General features: G+C 46.8%; 1 protein-coding gene across 1 annotated transcript in view; it reads right to left on the bottom strand.

The window, feature by feature from the left end:
* The window catches only part of LOC134346014 (galectin-3-binding protein-like), a 45,957-nt gene continuing 21,430 nt past the window's right edge, over positions 1 to 24,527 (bottom strand). Inside the window, exons 3-5 of the mRNA XM_063047354.1 lie at positions 12,657 to 12,788; positions 12,040 to 12,307; positions 1 to 1,072 (exon numbers count right to left, since the gene is read on the bottom strand). Coding sequence (XP_062903424.1) covers positions 1 to 1,072; positions 12,040 to 12,307; positions 12,657 to 12,788 — 1,472 coding nt within the window. The remainder of the gene's footprint in view (positions 1,073 to 12,039; positions 12,308 to 12,656; positions 12,789 to 24,527) is intronic.

The raw sequence follows: 24,527 nt of genomic DNA, 5'->3' as shown, positions 1-24,527 counted from the left end.
TCACTTGTACACAGGTCTGACAATGAACCTGAGAGTGGAGAAAAGGCCAGACTCACAGCCGAAGAAGAAGAGGCCCTGTCCCTTAAAGGACGGCATCAGCGCACTGCTCTCCTTCACATCGTGCACGTAGGAGACATAGTGGTTGCTACAGAGAAGCAGGACCTTGTTGTAGTAGCGGATGTGGCTGTCTTTGCTGTGGCCAGTCCCATGCAGTGTGGCGATGGGGTAGATGGTGTAGGGACATGGCACATTGCTGCTCTTGCAGCTTTGAGCATTCAGATGGTAATATGCTGTCCAAACTACCTTGTCAGTGGCATAGAATGAGCTGGTGTACTGGCTGGTCTGGAAGGAGATGGTGGGCGAGGACGGTTGGGTGAAGCTGACCTGATGGACGTACTGGTAACCATTGTAGAAAGAATTTGAGGAGCTGTGGACCGAGCTACTACTGTCGACATGGAGGGGTGCGCTCCACTCTGAGGATGTGTAAATTCGGGGCTCAAGCTCAAGGTCGGACACATGTCTATCTCCGTTCAGCTGTTCCACGGAGACAGAGTGGAACTCAAAGGCTTTCAGGAATCTCTTCAGGAAGAAGCTGTCGTGTTCTTCATAAAGTAAAGACTGCAGCTGGATCTTGGCGAGGTCCTCGGGTGAGATCATATGGAAACGAATTTTATCCATCAGTTCGTGCGTGAGCTCTGTTTTCTTCTTATTGATAATCCAGCTCTCCACAGCTTTGAACAGGGTCAGCTCATTCCAGATGACAAGATCTGACCTCAGCAGCAGGGTGTTGAGCTGATCGTCGCTGAGTTCAAACCACGTTGGAGTTTGGATCAACAACTCACAGTTCCAGGCAAAGAACTCCATGCAGATCTCCTTCAGAAGGGGGTCCTTGACTGCCTCTGCATAGTTGTACAGTTCCAGCTGGTGTTGGAAAGACGGGTCCTGGGGTAGGAGTTTGTAGAAGAGTTTATCGCAGTAATCACGGATAGCAGTCACGCCATAGTCTGAAGCCATTCTGTGGATACACTTCACTGAAGACAGGTTGATGTCAATACTCTTGGTATAAAAATATCTGTGGGAAGAGGTGGAGAAATTGTGTCAGGCTATGGTTCACCAGATAGCAGACACCAGACTATCATGCTACTGTTTTCCACCTCATACCAGACCATCACTCTGTTGTGGTCCATCAGACACCGGACCATCACTCTGCCATTGTCCATCAGACACCAGACCATCACTCTGTTGTGGGCCATCAGACACCGGACCATCACTCTGCCATTGTCCATCAGACACCAGACCATCACTCTGTTGTTGTCCATCAGACACCGGACCATCACTCTGTTGTTGTCCATCAGACACCAGACCATCACTCTGTTGTTGTCCATCAGTCCCCGGACCATCACTCTGCTGTTGTCCATCAGACACCGGACCATCACTCTGTTGTTGTCCATCAGTCTCTAGACCATCACTCTGCCGTTGTCCATCAGACACCGGACCATCACTCTGCTGTTGTCCATCAGACACCAGACCATCACTCTGTTGCTGTCCATCAGTCCCCGGACCATCACTCTGCTGTTGTCAATCAGACACCGGACCATCACTCTGCTGTTGTCCATCAGACAATGGACCATCACTCTGTTGTTGTCCAACAGACACCAGACCATCACTCTGTTGCTGTCCATCAGACAATGGACCATCACTCTGTTGCTGTCCATCAGACAATGGACCATCACTCTGCTGTTGTCAATCAGACACTGGACCATCACTCTGCTGTTGTCCATCAGACAATGGACCATCACTCTGTTGTTGTCCAACAGACACCAGACCATCACTCTGTTGCTGTCCATCAGACTCCAGACCATCACTCTGTTGTTGTCCATCAGTCCCCGGACCATCACTCTGTTGTTGCCCATCAGACAATGGACCATCACTCTGCTGTTGTCCATCAGACACCGGACCATCACTCTGTTGTTGCCCATCAGACAATGGACCATCACTCTGCTGTTGTCCATCAGACACCAGACCATCACTCTGTTGCTGTCCATCAGTCCCCGGACCATCACTCTGCTGTTGTCCATCAGACGATGGACCATCACTCTGCTGTTGTCCATCAGACAATGGACCATCACTCTGCTGTTGTCCATCAGACAATGGACCATCACTCTGCTGTTGTCCATCAGACAATGGACCATCACTCTGCTGTTGTCCATCAGACAATGGACCATCACTCTGTTGTTGTCCATCAGACAATGGACCATCACTCTGCTGTTGTCCATCAGACAATGGACCATCACTCTGCTGTTGTCCATCAGACACCAGACCATCACTCTGCTGTTGTCCAACAGACACCAGACCATCACTCTGTTGTTGTCCATCAGTCCCCGGACCATCACTCTGCTGTTGTCCATCAGACACCAGACCATCACTCTGCTGTTGCCCATCAGACACCGGACCATCACTCTGCTGTTGCCCATCAGTCCCCGGACCATCACTCTGTTGTTGTCCATCAGACACCAGACCATCACTCTGTTGTTGTCCATCAGACAATGGACCATCACTCTGTTGTTGTCCATCAGACACCAGACCATCACTCTGTTGTTGTCCATCAGACACCGGACCATCACTCTGCTGTTGTTCATCAGACACCGGACCATCACTCTGCTGTTGTCCATCAGACAATGGACCATCACTCTGCTGTTGTCCATCAGACAATGGACCATCACCCTGCTGTTGTCCATCAGACACCAGACCATCACTCTGCTGTTGTCCAACAGACACCAGACCATCACTCTGCTGTTGTCCAACAGACACCAGACCATCACTCTGTTGTTGTCCATCAGTCCCCGGACCATCACTCTGCTGTTGTCCATCAGACACCGGACCATCACTCTGCTGTTGCCCATCAGACACCGGACCATCACTCTGTTGTTGTCCATCAGACACCAGACCATCACTCTGTTGTTGTCCATCAGACAATGGACCATCACTCCGTTGTTGTCCATCAGACACCAGACCATCACTCTGTTGTTGTCCATCAGACACCGGACCATCACTCTGCTGTTGTTCATCAGACACCGGAGCATCACTCTGCTGTTGTCCATCAGACAATGGACCATCACTCTGCTGTTGTCCATCAGACAATGGACCATCACTCTGCTGTTGTCCATCAGACAATGGACCATCACTCTGCTGTTGTCCATCAGACAATGGACCATCACTCTGCTGTTGTCCATCAGACACCGGAGCATCACTCTGTTGTTGTCCATCAGACAATGGACCATCACTCTGCTGTTGTCCATCAGACAATGGACCATCACTCTGCTGTTGTCCATCAGACAATGGACCATCACTCTGCTGTTGTCCATCAGACAATGGACCATCACTCTGCTGTTGTCCATCAGACACCGGACCATCACTCTGCTGTTGTCCAACAGACACCAGACCATCACTCTGCTGTTGTCCAACAGACACCAGACCATCACTCTGCTGTTGTCCAACAGACACCAGACCATCACTCTGCTGTTGTCCAACAGACACCAGACCATCACTCTGCTGTTGTCCATCAGACACCAGACCATCACTCTGCTGTTGTCCAACAGACACCAGACCATCACTCTGCTGTTGTCCATCAGACACCGGAGCATCACTCTGCTGTTGTCCATCAGACAATGGACCATCACTCTGCTGTTCTCCATCAGACAATGGACCATCACTCTGCTGTTGTCCATCAGACAATGGACCATCACTCTGCTGTTGTCCATCAGACACCGGACCATCACTCTGCTGTTGTCCATCAGACACCAGACCATCACTCTGCTGTTGTCCAACAGACACCAGACCATCACTCTGCTGTTGTCCATCAGACTACAGACCGACCATCACTCTGTTGTTGTGCACCAGACACCAGACCATCACTCTACTGTTGTCCATCAGTCCCCGGACCATCACTCTGTTGTTGTCCAACAGACACCAGACCATCACTCTGTTGTTGTCCATCAGTCCCCGGACCATCACTCTGCTGTTGTCCATCAGACACCGGACCATCACTCTGCTGTTGTCCATCAGACAATGGACCATCACTCTGTTGTTGTCCATCAGACACCAGACCATCACTCTGCTGTTGTCCATCAGACAATGGACCATCACTCTGTTGTTGTCCATCAGACACCAGACCATCACTCTGCTGTTGTCCATCAGACAATGGACCATCACTCTGCTGTTGTCCATCAGACAATGGACCATCACTCCGTTGTTGTCCATCAGACAATGGACCATCACTCTGCTGTTGTCCATCAGACACCAGACCATCACTCTACTGTTGTCCATCAGACACTGGACCATCACTCTGCTGTTGTCCATCAGACAATGGACCATCACTCTGCTGTTGTCCATCAGACACCAGACCATCACTCTGCTGTTGTCCATCAGACAATGGACCATCACTCCGTTGTTGTCCATCAGACAATGGACCATCACTCTGTTGTTGTCCATCAGACACCAGACCATCACTCTACTGTTGTCCACGCTGGAGATATTGTAATGAGAGATGCAAGATGGCAGACGAACTGAATGCGTATTTTGGAAACATAGAAGCATAGAAAACCTATGGCATAATACAGGCCCTTCACCCACAATGCTGTGCCAAATGTACTTACTTTAGAAACTACCTAGGGTTACCCAAAGCCTCTATTTTTTCAAGTTCCATGTACCTATCCAGGAGTCTCTTAAAATACCCTATCGTATCTGCCTCCACCGTCACTGGCAGCCCATTCCATGCACTCACCACTCTCTGAGTAAAAAACTTACCCGACATCTCCTCTGTACCTACTTCCAAGCACCATAAAACTGTGCCCTCTCATGCCAGCCATTTCAGCCCTGGGGATAAACCTCTGACTATCCACACGATCAATTCCTCTCATCATCTTATACACCTCTATCAGGTCACCTCTCATCCTCCGCGACTCCAAGGAGAAAAGGCCAAGTTCACTCAACCTATTCTCATAAGGCATGCTCCCCAATCCAGGCAACATCCTTATAGATCTCCTCCGCACACTTTCTATAGTTTCCACATCCTTCCTGTAGTGAGGTGACCAGAACTGAGCACAGTACCCCAAGAAGCATCTGACTAGGGTCCTATATAGCTGTAACAGTACCTCTCTGCTCTTAAACTCAATCCCACGATTGATGAAGGCTGATGCACAGTACATCTTCTTAACCACAGAGTCAACCTGTGCAGCACCTTTGAGCGTCCAATGGACTCAGACCCCAAGATCCCTCTGATCCTCCTGTTACGTACACGCAACCCTGTAAAAGCACCAGCAGCAAAGGACCACACCTGGAGTCAGATCTTATGGTTAACAATCACTTGCCCATAAGGATATTGGTCCCCCTGGGTGGGTGTAACCCATCCCTTTTGTACAGGTCATACCTTCCCCAGAAAAGATCCCAGTGATCCGTAAATCTGAACCAATGCCCTTGCACCAGTTCCTCACCCACACATTCATCTGCAAAACTATCCTATTCTTACACTTATTGTTGTGAGGCAATCCAACATTCTTTTTCAGCTTTCTACCTAACTCCCTAAAATCTCTCTCGAGGACCTCCTCACCTGTCCTACCTCTGTCATTAGTTCAAGATGTACAAGGCCTCTGGCTACTCTCCCTCCCCCTTTAGAATGCCATGCACCCGATACTAGAAATCCCCGACCTGAGCACCTGGGAGGCTTCATATTATCCGAGTGCCTCTATCTTGCACACATAATCTCATCTCTGTTCCTCTGATTATCAGTGTCTTATCACCGGTGTGATCATCTTCACCTCTCTTCTCTTCTGAGCCACAGCTCCAGACTCAGTGCCAGAGACCTGGTTGCTGTGTTCTCCCGGGATAGGTTGTCCCCTCAACAATTTCTAAAGTGGTATACTTACTATCGAGGGCAACAGCGACAGGGGTATTCCGCACTGGCTGCCCACTTACCTTCCTTCTCCAGACAGTCGCCCAGTTACATGTTCCCTGTAACCTAGGGCCGACTACCTGCCTGTAGCTCCTATCGATCACCTCCTCACTGTCCTGTATGAGCTGAAAGTCAAGGAGTAGCAGCTCCATACGTTCTCTGAGGAGCTGCAGCTCAGAGCAACTGATGCAGACATGGTTATCAGGGAGGCTGCGAGTCTCCCAGGATTCCAACATCAGATCAAATGTCAAGAAGGCTGAAAATAAGACCATAACACCATAAGACAGAGGAGCAGAATTAGGCGATTAGGCCGTTAGGCCCACAGAGACTGCTCCACCATTCCACCATGGCTGACCCTTATTTTCCCCTCCTCAACCTCATTTCATGCTGCATATCAATGATTTAGATGATGGAATGGATGGCTTTGTGCCAAGTTTGCAGATGATATGAAGATTGATGGAGGGGCAGGTGGTGTTGAGGAAACAGGTAGGATGCAGAGGGACTTAGACAGATTAGGAGAATGGGCAAGAAAGTGGCAAATGAAATACAATGTTGGAAAATGCATGGTCATGCACTTTGGTAGTAGAAATAAATGTGCAACTATTTTCTAAATGGGGAGAAAATCCAGGAATCTGAGATGCAGAGGGACTTGGGAGTCCTTGTGCAGAACATCGTGAAGGTTAACTTGCAGGCTGAGTCAGTGGTGAGGAAGGCAAATGCCATGTTAGCATTCATTTCAAGAGGTCTAGAATACAAGAGCAGGGATGTGATGCTGAGGCTTTATAAGGCACTGGTGAGGCCTCACCTTGAGTATTGTCAACAGTTTTGGGCCTCTCATCTTAGAAAAGATGTGCTGGCAGTGGAGAGGGTTCAGAGGAGGTTCACAAGGATGATCCTAGGAATGAAAGTGTTGTCACACTAGGAACATTTGATGGCTCTGGGTCTGTCCTCACTGGAATTCAAAAGGATGAGGGGGATCTCATTGAAACTTCTCGAATGTTGAAAGGCCTAGACAGGGTGGATGTGGCAAGGATGTTTCCCATGGTGGGAGAGTTTAGGACAAGAGGGCACAGCCTCAGGAGAGGGGCATCCTTTCAAAACAGTGATACGGAAAAATTTCTTTAGCCAACGGGTGGTGAATTTATGGTATGGTAGAATGCAGGAACCGTGGTGTACAAAGGCTGTAATAAATCTAGTCCAGAAGAAAAGAAATGCTTACAAAAGGTTCAGAGAGCTAGGTAATGTTAGAGATCTAGAAGATTATAAGGCTAACAGGAAGGAGTTTAAGAAGGAAATTAGGAAAGCCAGAAGGGGCCATGAGAAGGCCTTGGTGGGCAGGATTAAGGAAAACTCTAAGGCATTCTTCAAGTATGTGAAGAGCAAGAGGATAAGATGTGAAAGAATAGGACCTATCAAGTGTGACAGTGGGAAGGTGTGTATGGAACCAGAGGAAATAGCAGAGGTACTTAATGAATACTTTACTTCAGTATTCACTATGGAAAAGGATCTTGGTGATTGTAGTGATGATTTGCAGCAGACTGAAAAGCTTGAGCATGTAGATATTAAGAAAGAGGATGTGCTGGAGTTTTTGGAAAGCATCAAGTCAGATAAGCCACTGGGAACGGAACCAGATATACCCCAGGCTACTGTGGAAGGCAAGGGAGGAGATGGCTGAGCCTCTGCCGATGATCTTTGCATCATCAGTGGGGACAGGAGAGGTACCGAAGGATTGAAGGGTTGCGGATGTTGTTCCTTTATTCAAGAAAGGGAGAAGATATAGCCCAGGAAATTATAGACCACAGAGTCTTACTTCAGTGATTGGTAAGTTGATGGAGAACATCCTGAGAGGCAGGATTTATGAACATTTGGAGAGGTATGATATAATTAGGAATAGTCAGTATGGCTTTGTCAAGGGCAGGTCATGCCTTATGAGCCTGATTGAATTTTTCGAGGATGTGACTAAGCACATTGATGAAGGAAGAGCAGTAGATGTAGTGTATATGGATTTCAGCAAGGCATTTTATAAGGTACCCAATGCAAGGCCTTTGATGCCATGTCTAATCAAGCTTCGCCTTAAATACACCCAATGACCTGGCTTCCACAGCTGCATGATACAACGAATGCCATAAATTCACCACTTTCTGGCTAAAGAAATTTTTCCACATCTCTGTTTTATATGGACACCCTTCTATACTGAGGCTGTGCCTTCTTCTCCTAGACTCCCCCACCATGGGAAACATCCTTTCCACATCAAAAGGTTTCGGTAATATCCTCTCTCATCCAACAAGTACGGACCAGGAGCCATCAAATATGGCTTGTATGATAACCCTTTCATTCCCAGAATCATCCTTGTGAACCTCCTCTGGACCCTCTCCAATCCTAGCACATCTTTTCTAAGATGAGGAGCCCAAAACTGTTCACAATACTCAAATTGAGGCCTCACCAGTGCCTTATAAAGCCTCAGCATCAAATTCCTGCTCTCACATTCAACTCTTGATATGAATGCAAGGATGCAGTTTTCTTCCTTACCACCTACTCAACCTTCAAGTTAACTTTTAGGGTGTTCTGCACAATGACTCCCAAGTCTCTTAGTATCTCACATTTTTGCATGCTCTCCCCAGTTAGAAAATAGTCTGCACATTTATTTCTACTACCAAAATGCATTACCATGCATTTTCCAACATTGTATTTCATTTGCCACTTCCTTGCCCATTAGCCTCTTCTGTTTAAGTCCTTCTGCAGCCTACCTGTTTCCTCAACACTATCCTTCCACCAATCTTTCTATCATCTGCAAACTTGGCAACAAAGCCATCTATTCCATCATCTCAATCATTGATATACAGCGTAAAAAGAAACGGCCCCAACACCAACCCCTGCGGAATACCCCTAGTCACTGACAGCCAATCAGAAAAGGATCCTTTTATTCCCACTCGCTGCCTCCTACCAATTAGCCAATGCTCTAACCATGTTAGTAACTTTCCTGTAATACCATGGGCTCTCAACTTGGGAAGCAGCCTGTGTGGCACCTTGTCAAAGGCCTTCTGAAGTCCAAATATACAACATCTACTTAAGGCATCCGTTAGTCTTGCGAGACCATGGATCTGTGCCTGGAAAATCTTCACTCTCCAGGGCGCAGGCCTGGGCAAGGTTGTATGGAAGACCAGCAATTGCCCATGCTGCAAGTCTCCCCTCTCCACGACACCAATGTTGTCCAAGGGAAGGGCACTAGGACCCATATAGCTCGGAACTAGTGTCGTCGCAGAGCAATGTGTGGTTAAGTGCCTTGCTCAAGGACACAACACGTTCCCTCGGCTGGGGCTCGAACTCACGACCTTCAGGTAGCTAGTCCAATGCATTAACCACTTGGCCACTTGCCCACACAACTACATCCCCTTTATCTATCCTTCATGTAATCTCCTCAAATAATTCCAACAGATTTGTCAGGCAAGATTTTCCCTTAAGGAAAGCATGCTGACCTTGTCCTGTGACACCAAGTACTCCATAACCTCATCCTTAACAATTGACTCCAACATTTTTCCAACCACTGAGGTTAGGCTAACTGGTCTATAATTTCCTTTCTGCTACCTTCCTCCTTTCTTAAAGAATGGAGTCCAGTGATTTTAGAAAGATCATTACCAATGCCTCTTCAATCTCTCCTGCTACCTCTTTCAGAACCCTAGGGTGGGATTCATCTAGTCCAGGTGACTTATGTAGCTTTAGGTATCTGCACCCACTTCTCTTCCTTCACACACTACAACATCTGGCACACTGCTAGTGTCTTCCACAGTGAAGACTGATGCAAAATACTCAGTTCGTTCATCGGCCATCTCCTTCTCCCCTGTTATCATTTCTCCTGCCTCATTTTCTAGAAAATCGTAGTTACTATCCACTTTGATATTGCTTGCTAGCTTGCTTTCATATTTCATCTTTTCCCTTCTAATGACTTTTTTAGTTGCTCTCTGTAGGTTTTTAAAAGCTTCTCAATCATCTATCTTCCCACTACTTTTTGCTTTGTCGTATGCCCTCTTTTGCTTTTACGTTAGCTTTGACTTCCCTTGTCAGCCATGGTTGTAGACATCTCACACAAAGAACATAACACAACCCTTGGAATCATTCTCACTGAACTAACTGTATCCCAACAGGCTAGGAATGAAAAAAAAAGAAAAAGAGAAACTTACCGGATACTTACCTTGCCCAAGCCAGATCTCACCAAAGAACCCAGGCCACCCTAAAACTAGCCCACTCACAACAAAGGCCGTCGCAAGAATCAAATCAAATCAAATTCATGTTTGATGGCTGCTCCACTTGTGCCTGCCTTATCTTTAATCATCCTTCCTAATGAATCTCGCTCAGTGATTGATCGCAGTCCAACTCCGTAAAACTGCGCTGCATGTATCCTTAGGGACAGTGAAGGACACCACATCCTCCTGCACCCAGGGGAACAGTGATGGACACTGCTCCATTCCTGTACCCAGGGGGACAGTGATGGACACTGCTCCATTCCTGTACCCAGGGGGACAGTGACAGACACTGCTCCATTCCTGTACCCAGGGGAACAGTGATGGACACCACATCCTCCTGCACCCAGGGGGACAGTGACAGACATTGCTCCATTCCTGTACCCAGGGGGACAGTGATGGACACTGCTCCATTCCTGTACCCAGGGGAACAGTGATGGACACTGCTCCATTCCTGTACCCAGGGGGACAGTGATGGACACTGCTCCATTCCTGTACCCAGGGGGACAGTGACGGACACCACATCCCTCCTGCACCCAGGGGGACAGTGACGGACACTGCTCCATTCCTGTACCCAGGGGGACAGTGACGGACACCACATTCTCCTGTACTCAGGGGGACAGTGACGGACACCACATCCCTCCTGCACCCAGGGGGACAGTGACAGACACTGCTCCATTCCTACACCCAGGAGGACAGTGATGGACACCACATCCTCCTGCACCCAGGGGGACAGTGACAGACACTGCTCCATTCCTGCACCCAGGGGAACAGTGATGGACACTGCTCCATTCCTGTACCTAGGGGGACAGTGACGGACACCACATCCTCCTGCACCCAGGGGGACAGTGACAGACACTGCTCCATTCCTGTACCCAGGGGGACAGTGACGGGCACCACTCCCTTCCTGAACCCAGCGGTGATGGTCGGTGGAGAACGGCTCACTTCCTGAACATAAGAGAATGGTGAGTGGACACCGTGCACCCGTGGAGACAGTGGGTGGGGACCACTCCTTCTGCACATACACTGCCTTACCTCATCACACTCCTCCCGGTCCCAGTGGGTTCACGCCGCCTCCTTCCTGCACCCAGCATGTGCTCCCTCCACACAGACACTAATCTTCTTGCACCCAAGGGAACGTTAGGAGCTGGGCACCTGGGGATGAACGTCTGTTGGACGACACGGGTCAAGGTCTGGGCAGCGGGCAGGAAGTGGTGACAAGGTCAAACTCCGATCAGCAGCCATCTATCTGATTGATTTCTTTAGAAATACGGCTCGAAGCATGCCTTTTCAGCCCAGCAACACACTGATTTAACCCCTGGGCTCATCCCAGGACAATTTGAAATTATCAATTAACCTGCTCATAATATGATTGAATTCAAACTACAGTTTGAGAGGGAGAAGCATAAGTCACATGTATCAGTATTGCAATGGAATAAAGGGAATTACAGAGGCATGAGAGAGGAGCTTGCCCAGGTGGATTGGAGGAAGATACTGGTGGAGATGATGGCAGAGCAGAGATGGCTGAAGTTTACGGGAATAATTCACAAGGTGCAGGATAGGTATGTCCCACAGGAGAAGTAGTTCTCAAATGGCAGGGGTAGGCAACTGTGACTTACAAAGGAAATTAGGGACTGCATAATAGCCAAGGGAAGGGCATATAACGTAGCAAAAGTGAGAGGGAAGTTGGATGATTGGGAAGTTTTTAAAATGATTGGGGGTGGGAGAGGGTGAGGGTAACCATTCCCTCAGGCCATTCCTTGGGACCCCCTCACTGGGTCCCAGTGTAAGGAGACACCCTCCATTGCCGGGGCCTCACTCAGAAAGACAGACGGAAGTGGATCTCCCTACCTGATGAAGTTCTCGACGTAACGCAGACACTCTTGTCTGACTGTGATCTGGACACCGCTGGTCCTGTTCGCGCTAATGAGGTTTCCGTCGTTGCTCAGACCCAGGATGAGGCGATGGGCACACAAGTGTAGCTTCACAGGGCCTTTGCTCGCTGTCTGCACCAGGATCTTCACCTGGCAGTTTTTCTGGCTCAGGTACAACTTGTTGAGGGATTGGTGCAGATCGGATATCTGGTCCAGGCGATAAGTTGGCAGCTCCCCCGCCTGTCCTGTCAAGTCCAATGTGACCCCATCATACTTAGTCACAGACCAGCATTTCCACCTCCCAACCTGGGCCCCCACCCGTCTGTCCCATCCATATCCCCTCCCCTCCCCAGGAGTTACAGCAACCTCTAACATCTCCTGGTACACTTTCCCCTGTTCCCTTTCCCACCTTGCTCCCCCAGGCTGGTGCTCACGGGGGTCACATCAAACTCCAGCATCCTCTGACACCCCTCCCCGCCATTTCCACCCCCTCCCCTCGGGCTGGTGCTCACGGGATCACTGAGAAACCCGGCATCCTCTGACACCCCTCCCCACAATTCTCACAACCCTCCCCATTCACGGGCTGGTGCTCACGGGGGTCACATCGAACTCCAGCATCCTCTGAGTGTTGGCAGTCGTGGATCTTCCAGCCTTTGGTCTTGCAGTCGGCGAGAGAGGTCTCGGTTCCAGTACAGAATACATCATCCAGCAGGATTGGGCCTGACCCTGGGAGAGAGGCAGATAACAGTCAGCACAGCCCCAGGGACACCCCGGTCCACAGGCATCGAGACCGCGCCACACAACAATCACTGATTAGAGTGACTGAGACCTGAGAGAGACTGGTGGCGTTCCACAGGGGTCAGTGCCAGGCCCCGCCATTTGTAGGGTATGTAGACAAGTTCGATTTTGAACGTAGGAAGCAGGGTCAGTATGTTGACACACTGGAGCTAAGTGTGGAAGATGAGATTATTACAGATGGGCTGAATGGCCTGTTGCCTGCTGTGTGACTCCAGAGAGACACCCACAAGAAGACAGAGCCCTGCAGGGTCGTCACTCCCTCACCCTGAGGGACCTCACCCTACCCATCTGCATATACAGCACACGTCCACGTATATAATCCTGAGGGATCTCATCTCCTGGGTACCGGCCCACGTTGAATCTCGCTCTCCTCGCATATGCACCCATGTATATAACTCACATTCTATAGATATTCTGCACCTCACATAACCCCCACCTCCTTTTACACACAAAGATACAAACCAGGGCAGCTGCCCATCTAACATAGTCATACTTTATTGATCCCAGGGGAAATTGGTTTTCGTTACAGTTGCACCATAAATAATAAATAGTAATAAAACCATAAATAGTTAAATAGTAATATGTAAATTATGCCAGTAAATTATGAAATAAATCCAGGACCAGCCTATTGGCTCAGGGTGTCTGACCCTCCAAGGGAGGAGTTGTAAAGTTTGATGGCCACAGGCAGGAATGACTTCCTATGACGCTCTGTGTTGCATCTCGGTGGAATGAGTCTCTGGCTGAATGTACTCCTGTGCCCACCCAGTACATTATGTAGTGGATGGGAGACATTGTCCAAGATGGCATGCAACTTAGGCAGCATCCTCTTTTCAGACACCACCGTCAGAGAGTCCAGTTCCACCCCCACAACATCACTGGCCTTACGAATGAGTTTGTTGATTCTGTTGGTGTCTGCCATCCTCAGCCTGCTGCCCCAGCACACAACAGCAAACATGATCGCACTGGCCACCACAGACTCGTAGAACATCCTCAGCATCGTCCGGCTGTATCCCACCCTAACCTATCCCACTGTAACAGTGACATGCCTCACTGTAGGGAAGTTTGCAGTAACTGGTGGGATTTTGGGAACATTGGTATACAGAAGGATGTTGGGGCCAAGGCCACAACTTGCTGAATGTGGCAATAGAATGGCAACGAAGGCACATAAACACACTTGCCCTTTTTGGTTGGCACACTGAAGTTATGTTACACCTACGAAAAACTTTGGTTTTGGAGTCGTGTGTGCAATTCTGGTCACCCCTTTACAGGAAGGGTATCAAGTCTTTGGAGAGGATGCCAAAGTGTTTCACCGGAGTGCAGTCTAGGTTAGAGGGTATGAGTTATAAGGAGACACTGGACAAATTTGGGTTGTTTACTCCAGAACAGAAATGGCTGAAGGGAGATCTGATAATCATCTGTTTATCAGGTTATAAGTAGGATGGACAGTCAGAGTTTCTTTCCCAGGAGAATGTCCAATACTCCAGATCACAGGTTGAAGGTGATAGAGGGAAGTCTAAAGGTCATGTGTGATGCAAGTTCTTCCACACAGAGTGGTAGGTGAGACCGTAAAGTCATTCAGTTGTACAGAACAGAATCACCTCATCCATGTCAACCATCTTTACTAGTCCCATTCCCAGCATTATCTCCAAATCCCTGTGTCCTGTGCATTCCAGAACATATCCAGATACTGTTACCGTCCCTGCCTCCACAGGCAGCACGTGCCACATCCAAATTATTGTGTGTGAAACATTTATCCCCTAGAACCCCTTTAAACCTCCTCCCCCTCGCCCAGACCAGAACAATCTTCTGCACAATCTCCAGCATTATCACATCCTTCCTTCAGTGAAACATACAAAACCCACAGCACAATACAGGCCCTTCGGCCCACAAAGTTGTGCCGAACATGTCCCTACTTTAGAAATTACTAGGCTTACCTACAGTCCTCTATTTTACCAAGCTCCATGTACCTATCTAAAAGTCTCTTAAAAGACCCTATCCTATCCGCCTCCACCACCGTTGCTGGCAGCCCATTCCACGCACTCACCAGTCTGAGTAAAATACTTACCCCTGACATCTCCTCTGTACCTACTCCCCAGCACCTTAAACATGTGTCCTCTTGTGGCAACCTTTTCAGCCCTGGGAAAAAGCCTCTGACTATCCACACGATCAATGCCTCTCATCATTTTATACACCTCTATCAGGTCACCTCACATCCTCCGTCGCTCCAAGGAGAAAAGGCCAAGTTCACTCAACCTATTCTCATAAGGCATGCTCCCCAATCCAGGCAACATCCTTGTAAATCTTCTCTGCACCTTTTCTGTGGCTTCCACATCCTTCCAATAGTGAGGCGACCAGAACTGAGCACAGTACTACAAGTGGGGTCTGACCAGGGTCCTATATAGCTGCAATATTACCTCCTGGCTTCTGAATTCAATCCCACAATTGATGAAGGCCAATGTATTTTATGCTTTCTTAACCACAGAGTCAACCTGTGTAGCAGCTTTGAGTGTCCTATGGACTTGGACCCCAAGATCCCTCTGATCCTCCACACTGCCAAGAGTCTTACCGTTAATACTATATTCTGCCATCATATTTGACCTACCAAAATGAACCAGCTCACACTTATCCGGGTTGAACGCCATCTGCCACTTCTCAGCACAGTTCTGCATCCTATCAATGTCCCGCTGTAACCTCTGACAGCCCTCCACACTATCCACAACACCCACAACCTTTGTGTCATCAGCAAATTTACTAACCCATCCCTCCACTTCCTCATCCAGGTAATTTATAAAAATCACAAAGAGTGGGGGTCCCCAAACAGATCCCTGAGGCACACCACTGGTCACCGGCCTCCATGCAGAATATGACCCGTCTACAAACACTCTTTGCCTCCTGTGGGCAAGCCAGTTCTGGATCCACAAAGCAATGTCCCCTTGGAGGTGAATGGAACTGCACATGGTATTCCCAGTGTGCTCAAACCAACGTTTTATATGGCTGCAGCATAATTTACAAATTGTTACACTCACTTCCTCAGCTCATTTTTTTTTACACCTAATTTATTTTGTAATTTTCTGTCTTTACACTGTCCTGTTGCATGTAAGAAAGTGACAGTACTGTGGTGAGCATTCAGTGACAGACAAGGAAGCTTGTTAACCTCAGCGACAGTTTTACTGTGATTAACACAAAAGCAGACCGGCCGCTATGACTCAGAGAGGGAACAGCTCAGTCTCATACAGACGGCTGAGGTGATTACTACACACCCCCGTTACGGTTAGGGTGGCCCACAAATACACAAGCGAATAATTGAATAACCCAAGCTAAAATGTAACAGTAAATGAACTGGAACTTCCCACCATATTCCCACGAAAGCATTTGAACAAAGAACAATAAACAATGCAGGTTATTAGAAATGCAGGGGTGGGTTGTCGACCACGTCCCCTCCACACACCTCACCTCCACCCTGGAGTGTCACAATACGTTTGATTCTGTTTGTCTTGAGGAATGAGGCAGGGCAGGTAACTAAGATGGCAGTCACAGGGCACTTTGGCTTTAGTGACCATAATTCTATTAGTTTTATGAGCGTGATGCAAAAGGATAGGCCAGCTCCACAGGTTAGGATCCTAAACTGCGGCAGGGTTAACTTTGAGGGAATTATGCAAGATCTAGAAAATCGATTGGGTGAGGCTGTTTGAAGGGGAAGGAACGAATGGCAAGTAGGAGGATTTTAAGAGTGTGATTAACTGCAGGAGATTCCGTAGATGCTGGAATTCCAGAGCGACACACACACAGTGCTGGAGGAACAAGCAAGTCGGGCAGCATCGATGGAGAGGAATTAATAGTCAGCACTTCAGGCTGAGGCCCTTCCTTACAGTCTTGAAGAAGGGTCTCTCCATAGATGCTGCCTGACCTGCTGAGTTCCTCCAGAATTTTGTGTGTGTTTTCAAGAATCTGATTTAAGTGTCCAGGAACAGCATGGTCCTGTCATGGTGAAGGATAAACCTGACGAGTTTTGAGAACGATGAAAGAAATTGAGGCTCTGGTCAAGGATAAAAAGCATATATTATGTTTAAGTGGTTGAGGATGAGTGAATTCCTTTCAAAAGAACAAACACGCACTTCAAAGAGAAATCAGGAGAGTAAAGAGAGCATATGAGATGGATCTTCCAGGTGAGGGTAAGGAAAATCCCAAGAGTGAAAGGGAGGCAGTGGAGTGAGTAGGTTCTCTTAGAAATCAGCAGGTCTGCCGTGGCCCAGGTGGATGGTAGTTTGCAGGGTAGGGAGTCCAAAGCTAGGGGCAAAGATCTAGCGTGAGAGGGGAAAGGCTTAAAAGGAGCCCGAGGGCAACTTTTTCATGCAGAGGATACCGGGTATATGGAGCAAGTTGCCAGAAGATGTGATTGACGCAGCTACAGTAGTTTCAGTTAAGAATCACTTGATTCTTAAGATTATAGCTGGGAGCTGAACGTCCAAGGATGCACAATGTATCAAAAGTATAGATGCGTAGCAGATAAATGCGTGGCTGAGAAGCTGGTGCAGGGGGCAGGGCTTCAGATCCTTGGGATCTCTTCTGGGGGAGGTAGCGTGCAGTCAGTGTATCAGTACATTAAGCATGCAAGTACAGTACTCAGGTGTTGTATCTGAATGCATGGAGTATAAGAAATAAGGTGGATGATCTTGTTGCACTTTTACAGATTGCCAGATATGATATTGTGGCCATCACTGAACCGTGCCTGAGGGATGGGTGTAGTTCGGAGCTGAATATCCAAGATCGTCGTTGGCCAGATTTGGGAACAGCTTCTTTCCAACTGTGATAAGACTGCTGAACGGATCCTGACCCGGATCTGGGCCGTACCCTCCAAATATCCAGACCCGCCTCTCGGTTTTTTTTGCACTACTTTACTTTCCATTTTTCTATTTTCTATTTATGATTTATAATTTAATTGTTTAATATTTACTAATTCTTACTATTTTTAATATTTAATATTTGTAATCCAGGGAGTGCGAAGTGCAGAATCAAATATCGCTGTGATGATTGTACGTTCTAGTATCAACTATTTGGCGACAATAAAGTATGAAGTATAAAGTTACACATTATATCGGAGGGATAGGAAGGTAGGCAGAGGGGGTGGCGTGGCTCTGCTGGTAAAGAATGGCATCAAATCAGTAGAAAAATGTGACATAGGATCAGAAGATGTTGAATCCTTGTGGGTTGAGTTAAGAAACTGCAAGAGTAAAAGGACCCTGATGGCAGTTATATACAGACTTCCCAACGGTGGCTGGGACGTGGACCACAGGTTACAACAGGAAATAGAAAAGATGTCAAAAGGGCAATGTTATGGTAGCTATGGGAGATTTTAACATGCAGGTCGATTGGGAAAATCAGGTTGATAATGGATCTCAAGAGAGTGAGTTTGTTGAATGCTAAGAGATGGCCTTTTAGAGCAGTTTGTCGTTGAGCCTACAAGGGGATCAGCTATACTGGATTGGGTGTAATGTAATGAACCAGAGGTGATTAGGGAGCTTAAGGTAAAAGAATCCTTAGGAACCAGTGATCACAATATGATTGTGTTCAACTTGAAATTTGACAGGAAGAAAGTAAAGTCTGATGTAGCAGTATTTCAGTGGAGTAAGGGAAATTACAGTGGTATGAGAGAGGAGTTGGCCAAAGTAAATTGGAAGGAGCTGCTGTCTGGGATGTCAGCAGAGCAGCAATGGTGTGAGTTTCTGGGAAAAATGAGGAAGGTGCAGGACATGTGTATTCCAAAAATGAAGAAATACTCAAATGGTAAAATAGTACAACTGTGGCTGACACAGGAAGTCAAAGCTATTGTAAAAGCAAAAGAAAGGGCATACAACGAAACAAAAATTAGTTGAAGATAGAGGATTGGGAAGTTTTTAAAAACCTACAGAGAACAACTAAAAGAATCATCAGAAGGGAAAATATGAAATATGAAAGCAAGCTAGCAAATAATATCAAAGTGGATAGTAAAAGCTTTTTCAAGTATGTAAAAAAGAGAGATGAGAGTGGATATAGGACCACTAGAAAATAAGGCAGGAGAAATAATAATAGGGGACAAGGAGATGGCAGAAGAACTAAATGAGTATTCTGCATCAGTCTTCGCTGTGGAAGACACTAGCAGTGTGCCAGATGTTGTAGTGTGTGAAGGAAGAGAAGTGGGTGCAGTTACTATTACACCCTAAAAATTAACTTGCAGGTTGGATCGGCGGTGACGAAGACAAATACAAAAAGTTGAAAGATCTAAAAGTATGTAAGTCACCCGGACCAGAGGAACTGCATCCCAGGGTCCTGAAAGAGGAAGCGTTAGAGATTAGAAATGATCTTTCAAAAATCATTGGACTCTGGCATGGTGTCAGAGGATTGGAAAATTGCAAATATCACTCCACTCTTTAAAGAAAGGAGGAAGACAGCAGAAAGGAAATTATAGACCAGTTAGCCTGACCTCAGAGGTTGGGAGGATGTTAGAGTCAATTGTTAAGGATGAGGTGATGGAGTACTTGGTGACACAGGACAAGATAGTACATAGTCAGCATGGTTTCCTTAGGGAAAATCCTTCCTGAAGAACCTGTTGGAATTCTTTGAGGAGATTACAAGTAGGATAGATAAAGGGGATGCAGTGGATGTTGTATATTTGGACTTTCAGAAGGCCTTTGACAAGGTGCCACACATGAGGCTGCTTACCAAATTAAGAGCCCATGGTATTACAGGAAAGTTACTAACATAGTTAGAGCATTGGCTGATTGGTAGGAGGCAGCAATTGGGAATCACAAGGATGATTCCAGGAATGAAAGGGTTATCATACGAGGAACGTTGTATGTTTCTGGGTCTGTATTCACTGGAATTTAGAAAGATGAGGGGGGATCTCATTGAAATTTCTCGAATGTTGAAAGGCCTAGACAGAGTAGATGTGGAAAGGATGTTTCCCATGGTGGGAGAGTCTAGGAAAAGAGGGCACAGCCTCAGGATAGAGGGGCATCCTTTCAAAACAGAGATACAGAGAGATTTCTTTAGCCAAAGGGTAGTGAACTTGTGGAATTTGTTGCCACTTGCAGCTGTGGAGGCCAGGTCATTGGGTGTATTTAAGGCAGCGATTGATAGGTTCTTGATTGGATATGGCATCAAAGGTTATGGGATGAAGGCCGGGAACTGGGGCTGAGGAGGGGAGAGAAAAAGGATCAGCTATGGTCGAATGGAGGAGCAGACTCGATGGGCTAGATGGCCTAATTCTGCTCCTATGTCTTATGGACTTATGATAGGCAGGAAGGCAGGAAGGGAGAGGCTGTGGAATGGCTCTGTTGGTGAAAAATAAAATTAAATCATTGGAAAGAGATGACATGGGGTTGAAAGGTGTTGACTTGTTGTGGATAGAGCTAAGGAATTATAAGGGGAAAAAGACCCTACTGGGAGTTATGTACAGACCTCCAAATAATAGTAAGGGCGTGGTCTACAAGTTACAACGGAAGATAGAAAATATATGCAAAATGAGTAATGTTACAATAGTCATGGGAGATTTCAATATGCAGGTAGATTGGGAAAACATGGTATTGTGGGGTTCCAAGTGAGGAAATTTCTAGTAGGCCTACGAGATGGATTTTTAGAGCAGGTTGTGGTTGAGCCCACTAGGGGATTAACTATTCTGGATGGGGTGTTGTGCAATGAACCGGAATTGATAAGAAAGCTTAAGGTAAAAGAAGCCCAAGAGGAAAGTGATCACAATATGATTAACTTCATCCTGAAATCTGAGAATAAGAGCTGAAGTCAGATGTATCAGTATTACATGGAGTAAAGGAAATTCCCAAGAAGGCAAATGTAAAGGAATGTTCAAATTACCGAACAATTTCACTAATTTCACTTGCTCACAAGGTCATGCTAAAGATCATGCAAGCAAGACTCCAGCAATATATGGAATAAGAACTGCCGGACGTACAAGCTGGTTTTAGAAGCGGCAGGGGCACCAGAGACTAAATTGCTGACCTACCCTGGATAATGGAGAAATCAAGGGAATTCCAGAAAAGTATTCATCTAGCTTTTGTTGACTATTGTAATGCCTTCGACAGTGTGGACCATGATAAACTACGGCAAATCCTTAAGGAAATGGGGCACCTGAATGCCTGATCTGCCTTGTGAGAAACTTGTACAAAGATCAAGAAGCAACAGTTGGAACTGAACACAAACAGGTTCAAGATTGTGTAAGGAGTATGACAAGGCTGCATACTGTCACCCTACTTATTTAATCTATATGCTGAATACGTCATGAGAATGCTGCTCTAATGTTGAAATCCAAATTGCCGGATGAAATATTAACCACCTCAGATATGCAGATGATACTACTCTAATGGCTGAAAGTGAGGAGGATCTGAGGAAGCTTCTAATCAAAGTGAAAGAAGAAAGTGCAAAAGCTGGCTAGTTGCCCAATATTAAGAAAACCAAGATTATGTCGACCAGCCCTGTTAACTCCGTGGTAATAAATGGAAAGGAAGTGGAAGCAGTGACGGATTTTGTCTTCCTCGGTTCAAAGATTTCTACAGATGGTAACTGCAGCCATGAAATTAAACACACTTACTTCTGGGGAGGTCAGCAATGACAAATTTAGATAAAATACTGAAGAGCAGAGACATAACATTGTCCTCAAAGATACGTATAGTCATTTCTATGGTATTTCAGTTGTGATGTGTGGCTGTGAGAGCTGGACTATCAGTGAGGTTGAATACAGAAGTTAACGCCTCTGAACTTGGATGTTGGAGGAAAGTGTTAAGAGCTCGTTGGACAGCAAGAAGATCCAACAAGTCAATACTTGAAGAAATATAGCCAGACTGCTCACTACAAGGCTTGGCTATGAGACAAAAGCTCAGATATTTTGGCACACCATGAGAATACGGGATTCCTTGGTGAAGACTCATGTTAGGTAAACATAAGCACACAAGAAAATAAGAAATAGGAGCAGGAGTAGGCCATCTGGCCCATCGAGCCTGCCCCGCCATTTAATAAGATCATGGCTGATCTGTCTGAAAACTCAGCTCCATCTACCTGCCTTTTCCCCATAACCCTTAATTCCCTTACTATGTAAAAACATATCCAACTGTTTCTTAAATATATTTAGTGAAGAAGCCTCAACTGCTTCCCTGGGCAAAGAATTCCACAGATTCACCAATCTCTGGGGAAAACAGTTTCTCCTACGAGAGAGGATGCAATACTTGATCTCCTATTAGGGAACCAGACAGGTCAGGTGACAGAAGTATGTGTAGGTGAACATTTTGGGTCCAGTGACCATAATGTCATTAGTTTCAAGTTAATTATGGATAAGGATAGGTCTGGTCCTCGAGTTGAGGTTCTAAATTGGAGAAGGGCCAATTTTGTGGAAATGAGAAAGGATCTAGGACGAGTGGATTGGGATAAGTTGTTTTTTGACAAGGATGTGTTCAGTATGTGGAAGGCCTTCAAAGGTGAAATTTTGAGAGTGCAGAGTTTGCATGTTCCTGCCGGGATTAAAGGCAAAGTTAACAGGCATAGGGAACCTTGGTTTTGAAGGGATATTGGCGATCTAGTTAAGAAAAAGAGAGAGGTGTACAGCAGGTATAGGCAACAAGGAACAAATGAGGTACTTGAAGAGTATAGAAAATGTAAGAAAATACTAAAGGAGGAAATCAGAAAGGCAAAAAGAAGACGAGGTTGCTATGGCAGATAATGTGAAGGTAAACCCGAAGGGTTTCTACAAGTATATTAAGAGTAAAAGGATAGTAAGGGACAAAATTGGTCCCCTAGAAGATCAGAGTGGTCGTCTATGTGTGGAGCCTCACGAGATGGGGAGATCTTCAACAGTTTTTTTGCATCAGTATTTACTCAGGAAACTGACATAGTGTATATGGAAGGAAGGGAAACAAGCAGTAGTGTCATAGAACATATAGAGATTAAAGAGGAGGAGGTGCTTGCTGCCTTACAATGAATAAAGGTAGATAAATCCCCCGGGCCTGACATGATATTTCCCCGAACCTTGAGAGAGACTAATGTAGAAATTGCAGGGGCCATGGCAGAAATATTTAAAATGTCCTTAGCCACAGGTGCGGTGCCGGAGGATTGGAGGGTAGCTCATGTTGTTCCTCTGTTTAAAAAAGGCTCCAAAAGTAAACCAGGTAATTACAGGCCAGTGAGCCTGACATCAGTAGTAGGTAAATTATTGGAAGGTGTTCTGAGAGATCGGATATACAAATATTTGGACAGCCAAGGGCTGATTAAGGATAGTCAGCATGGCTTTGTGCGTGGTAGATCATGTTTAACGAATCTTGTAGAGTTTTTCGAGGAGGTTACCAAGAAAGTAGATGAAGGAAAGGCTGTGTATGTTGTCTACATGGACTTTAATAAGGCCTTTGACAAGGTCTCACATGAGAGGTTAGTTCAGAAGGTTCAGACACTAGGTATCCATGGAGAGGTTGTAAACTGGATTCGAAATTGGCTGCATGGGAGAAGACAGAGAGTGGTAGTGGATGATTGCTTCTCAGACTGGAGGTCTGAGGCTAGTGGTGTGCCACAGGGATCTGTACTGGGACCATTGTTGTTTGTTGTCTATATCAATGATCTTTATGATAATGTAGTAAATTGGTTCAACAAGTTTGCTGATGACAGTAAGATTGGAGGCGTTGTGGACAGCGAGGAAGGCTTTCAAAGCTTGCAGAGGGATCTGGACCTGCTGGAAAAATGGACCAGAAAATGGCAAACACGAGGAAATATGCAGATGCTGGAGTTTCAAGCAACACACATAAAAAATGCTGGTGAACGCAGCAGGCCAGACAGCATCTATAGGAAGAGGTCACTCACAACACGCTGGAGGAACTCAGCAGGTCGGGCAGCATCCGTGGAAACGACGAGTCGACGTTTTGGGCCGGAACCCTTCGTCAGGACTGAAGAGGGAGGGGGCAGAGGCCCTATAAAGAAGGCGGGGGGAAGGTGGGAAGGAGAAGGCTGGTAGGTGCCAGGTGAAAAACCAGTAAGGGGAAAAACAAAATGGTGGTGGAGGGGAAGCAGGGAGGTGATAGGCAGGAAAGGTGAAGGAGGAATAGGAGAAAACACAATGGGTAGTAGAAGGAGGCGGAACCATGAGGGAGGTGATAGGCAGCTGGGGGAGGGGGCAGAGTGACATAGGGATAGGGATCCTAACTTCCGGTAATTCCCTCCCCCTCCCTTCCTCTATCCCTATTTCACTCTGCCCCCTCCCCAGCTGCGCATCACCTCCCTCATGGTTCCGCCTCCTTCTACTACCCATTGTGTTTTCCCCTATTCCTTCTTCACCTTTCCTGCCTATCCCCTCCCTGCTTCCCCTCCCCCACCCCTTTATCTTTCCCCTTACCGGTTTCTCACCTGGAACCTACCAGCCTTCTCCTTCCCACCCTCCCCCCACCCTCTTTATAGGACCTCTGCCCCCTCCCTCTTCAGTCCTGACGAAGGGTTCCGGCCCGAAACGTCAACTCATGGTTTCCATGGATGCTGCCCAACTTGCTGAGTTCCTCCAGCGTGTTGTGAGTGTTGCTTTGACCCCAGCATCTGCTGGAGTTATAGTGAGAGGGACAGAGGGAGAAAAAAGGAGAGAGAGAGAAGAAAAAAATAATAATAATAAATAAATAAATGACAGAGGGAGAAAAGGGAGAGAGAGAGAGA

The sequence above is a fragment of the Mobula hypostoma genome, chromosome 4, assembly GCF_963921235.1.
Source record: "Mobula hypostoma chromosome 4, sMobHyp1.1, whole genome shotgun sequence".
Taxonomy (NCBI): domain Eukaryota; kingdom Metazoa; phylum Chordata; class Chondrichthyes; order Myliobatiformes; family Myliobatidae; genus Mobula; species Mobula hypostoma.
This window is presented reverse-complemented; position numbering and strand designations above follow the sequence as displayed.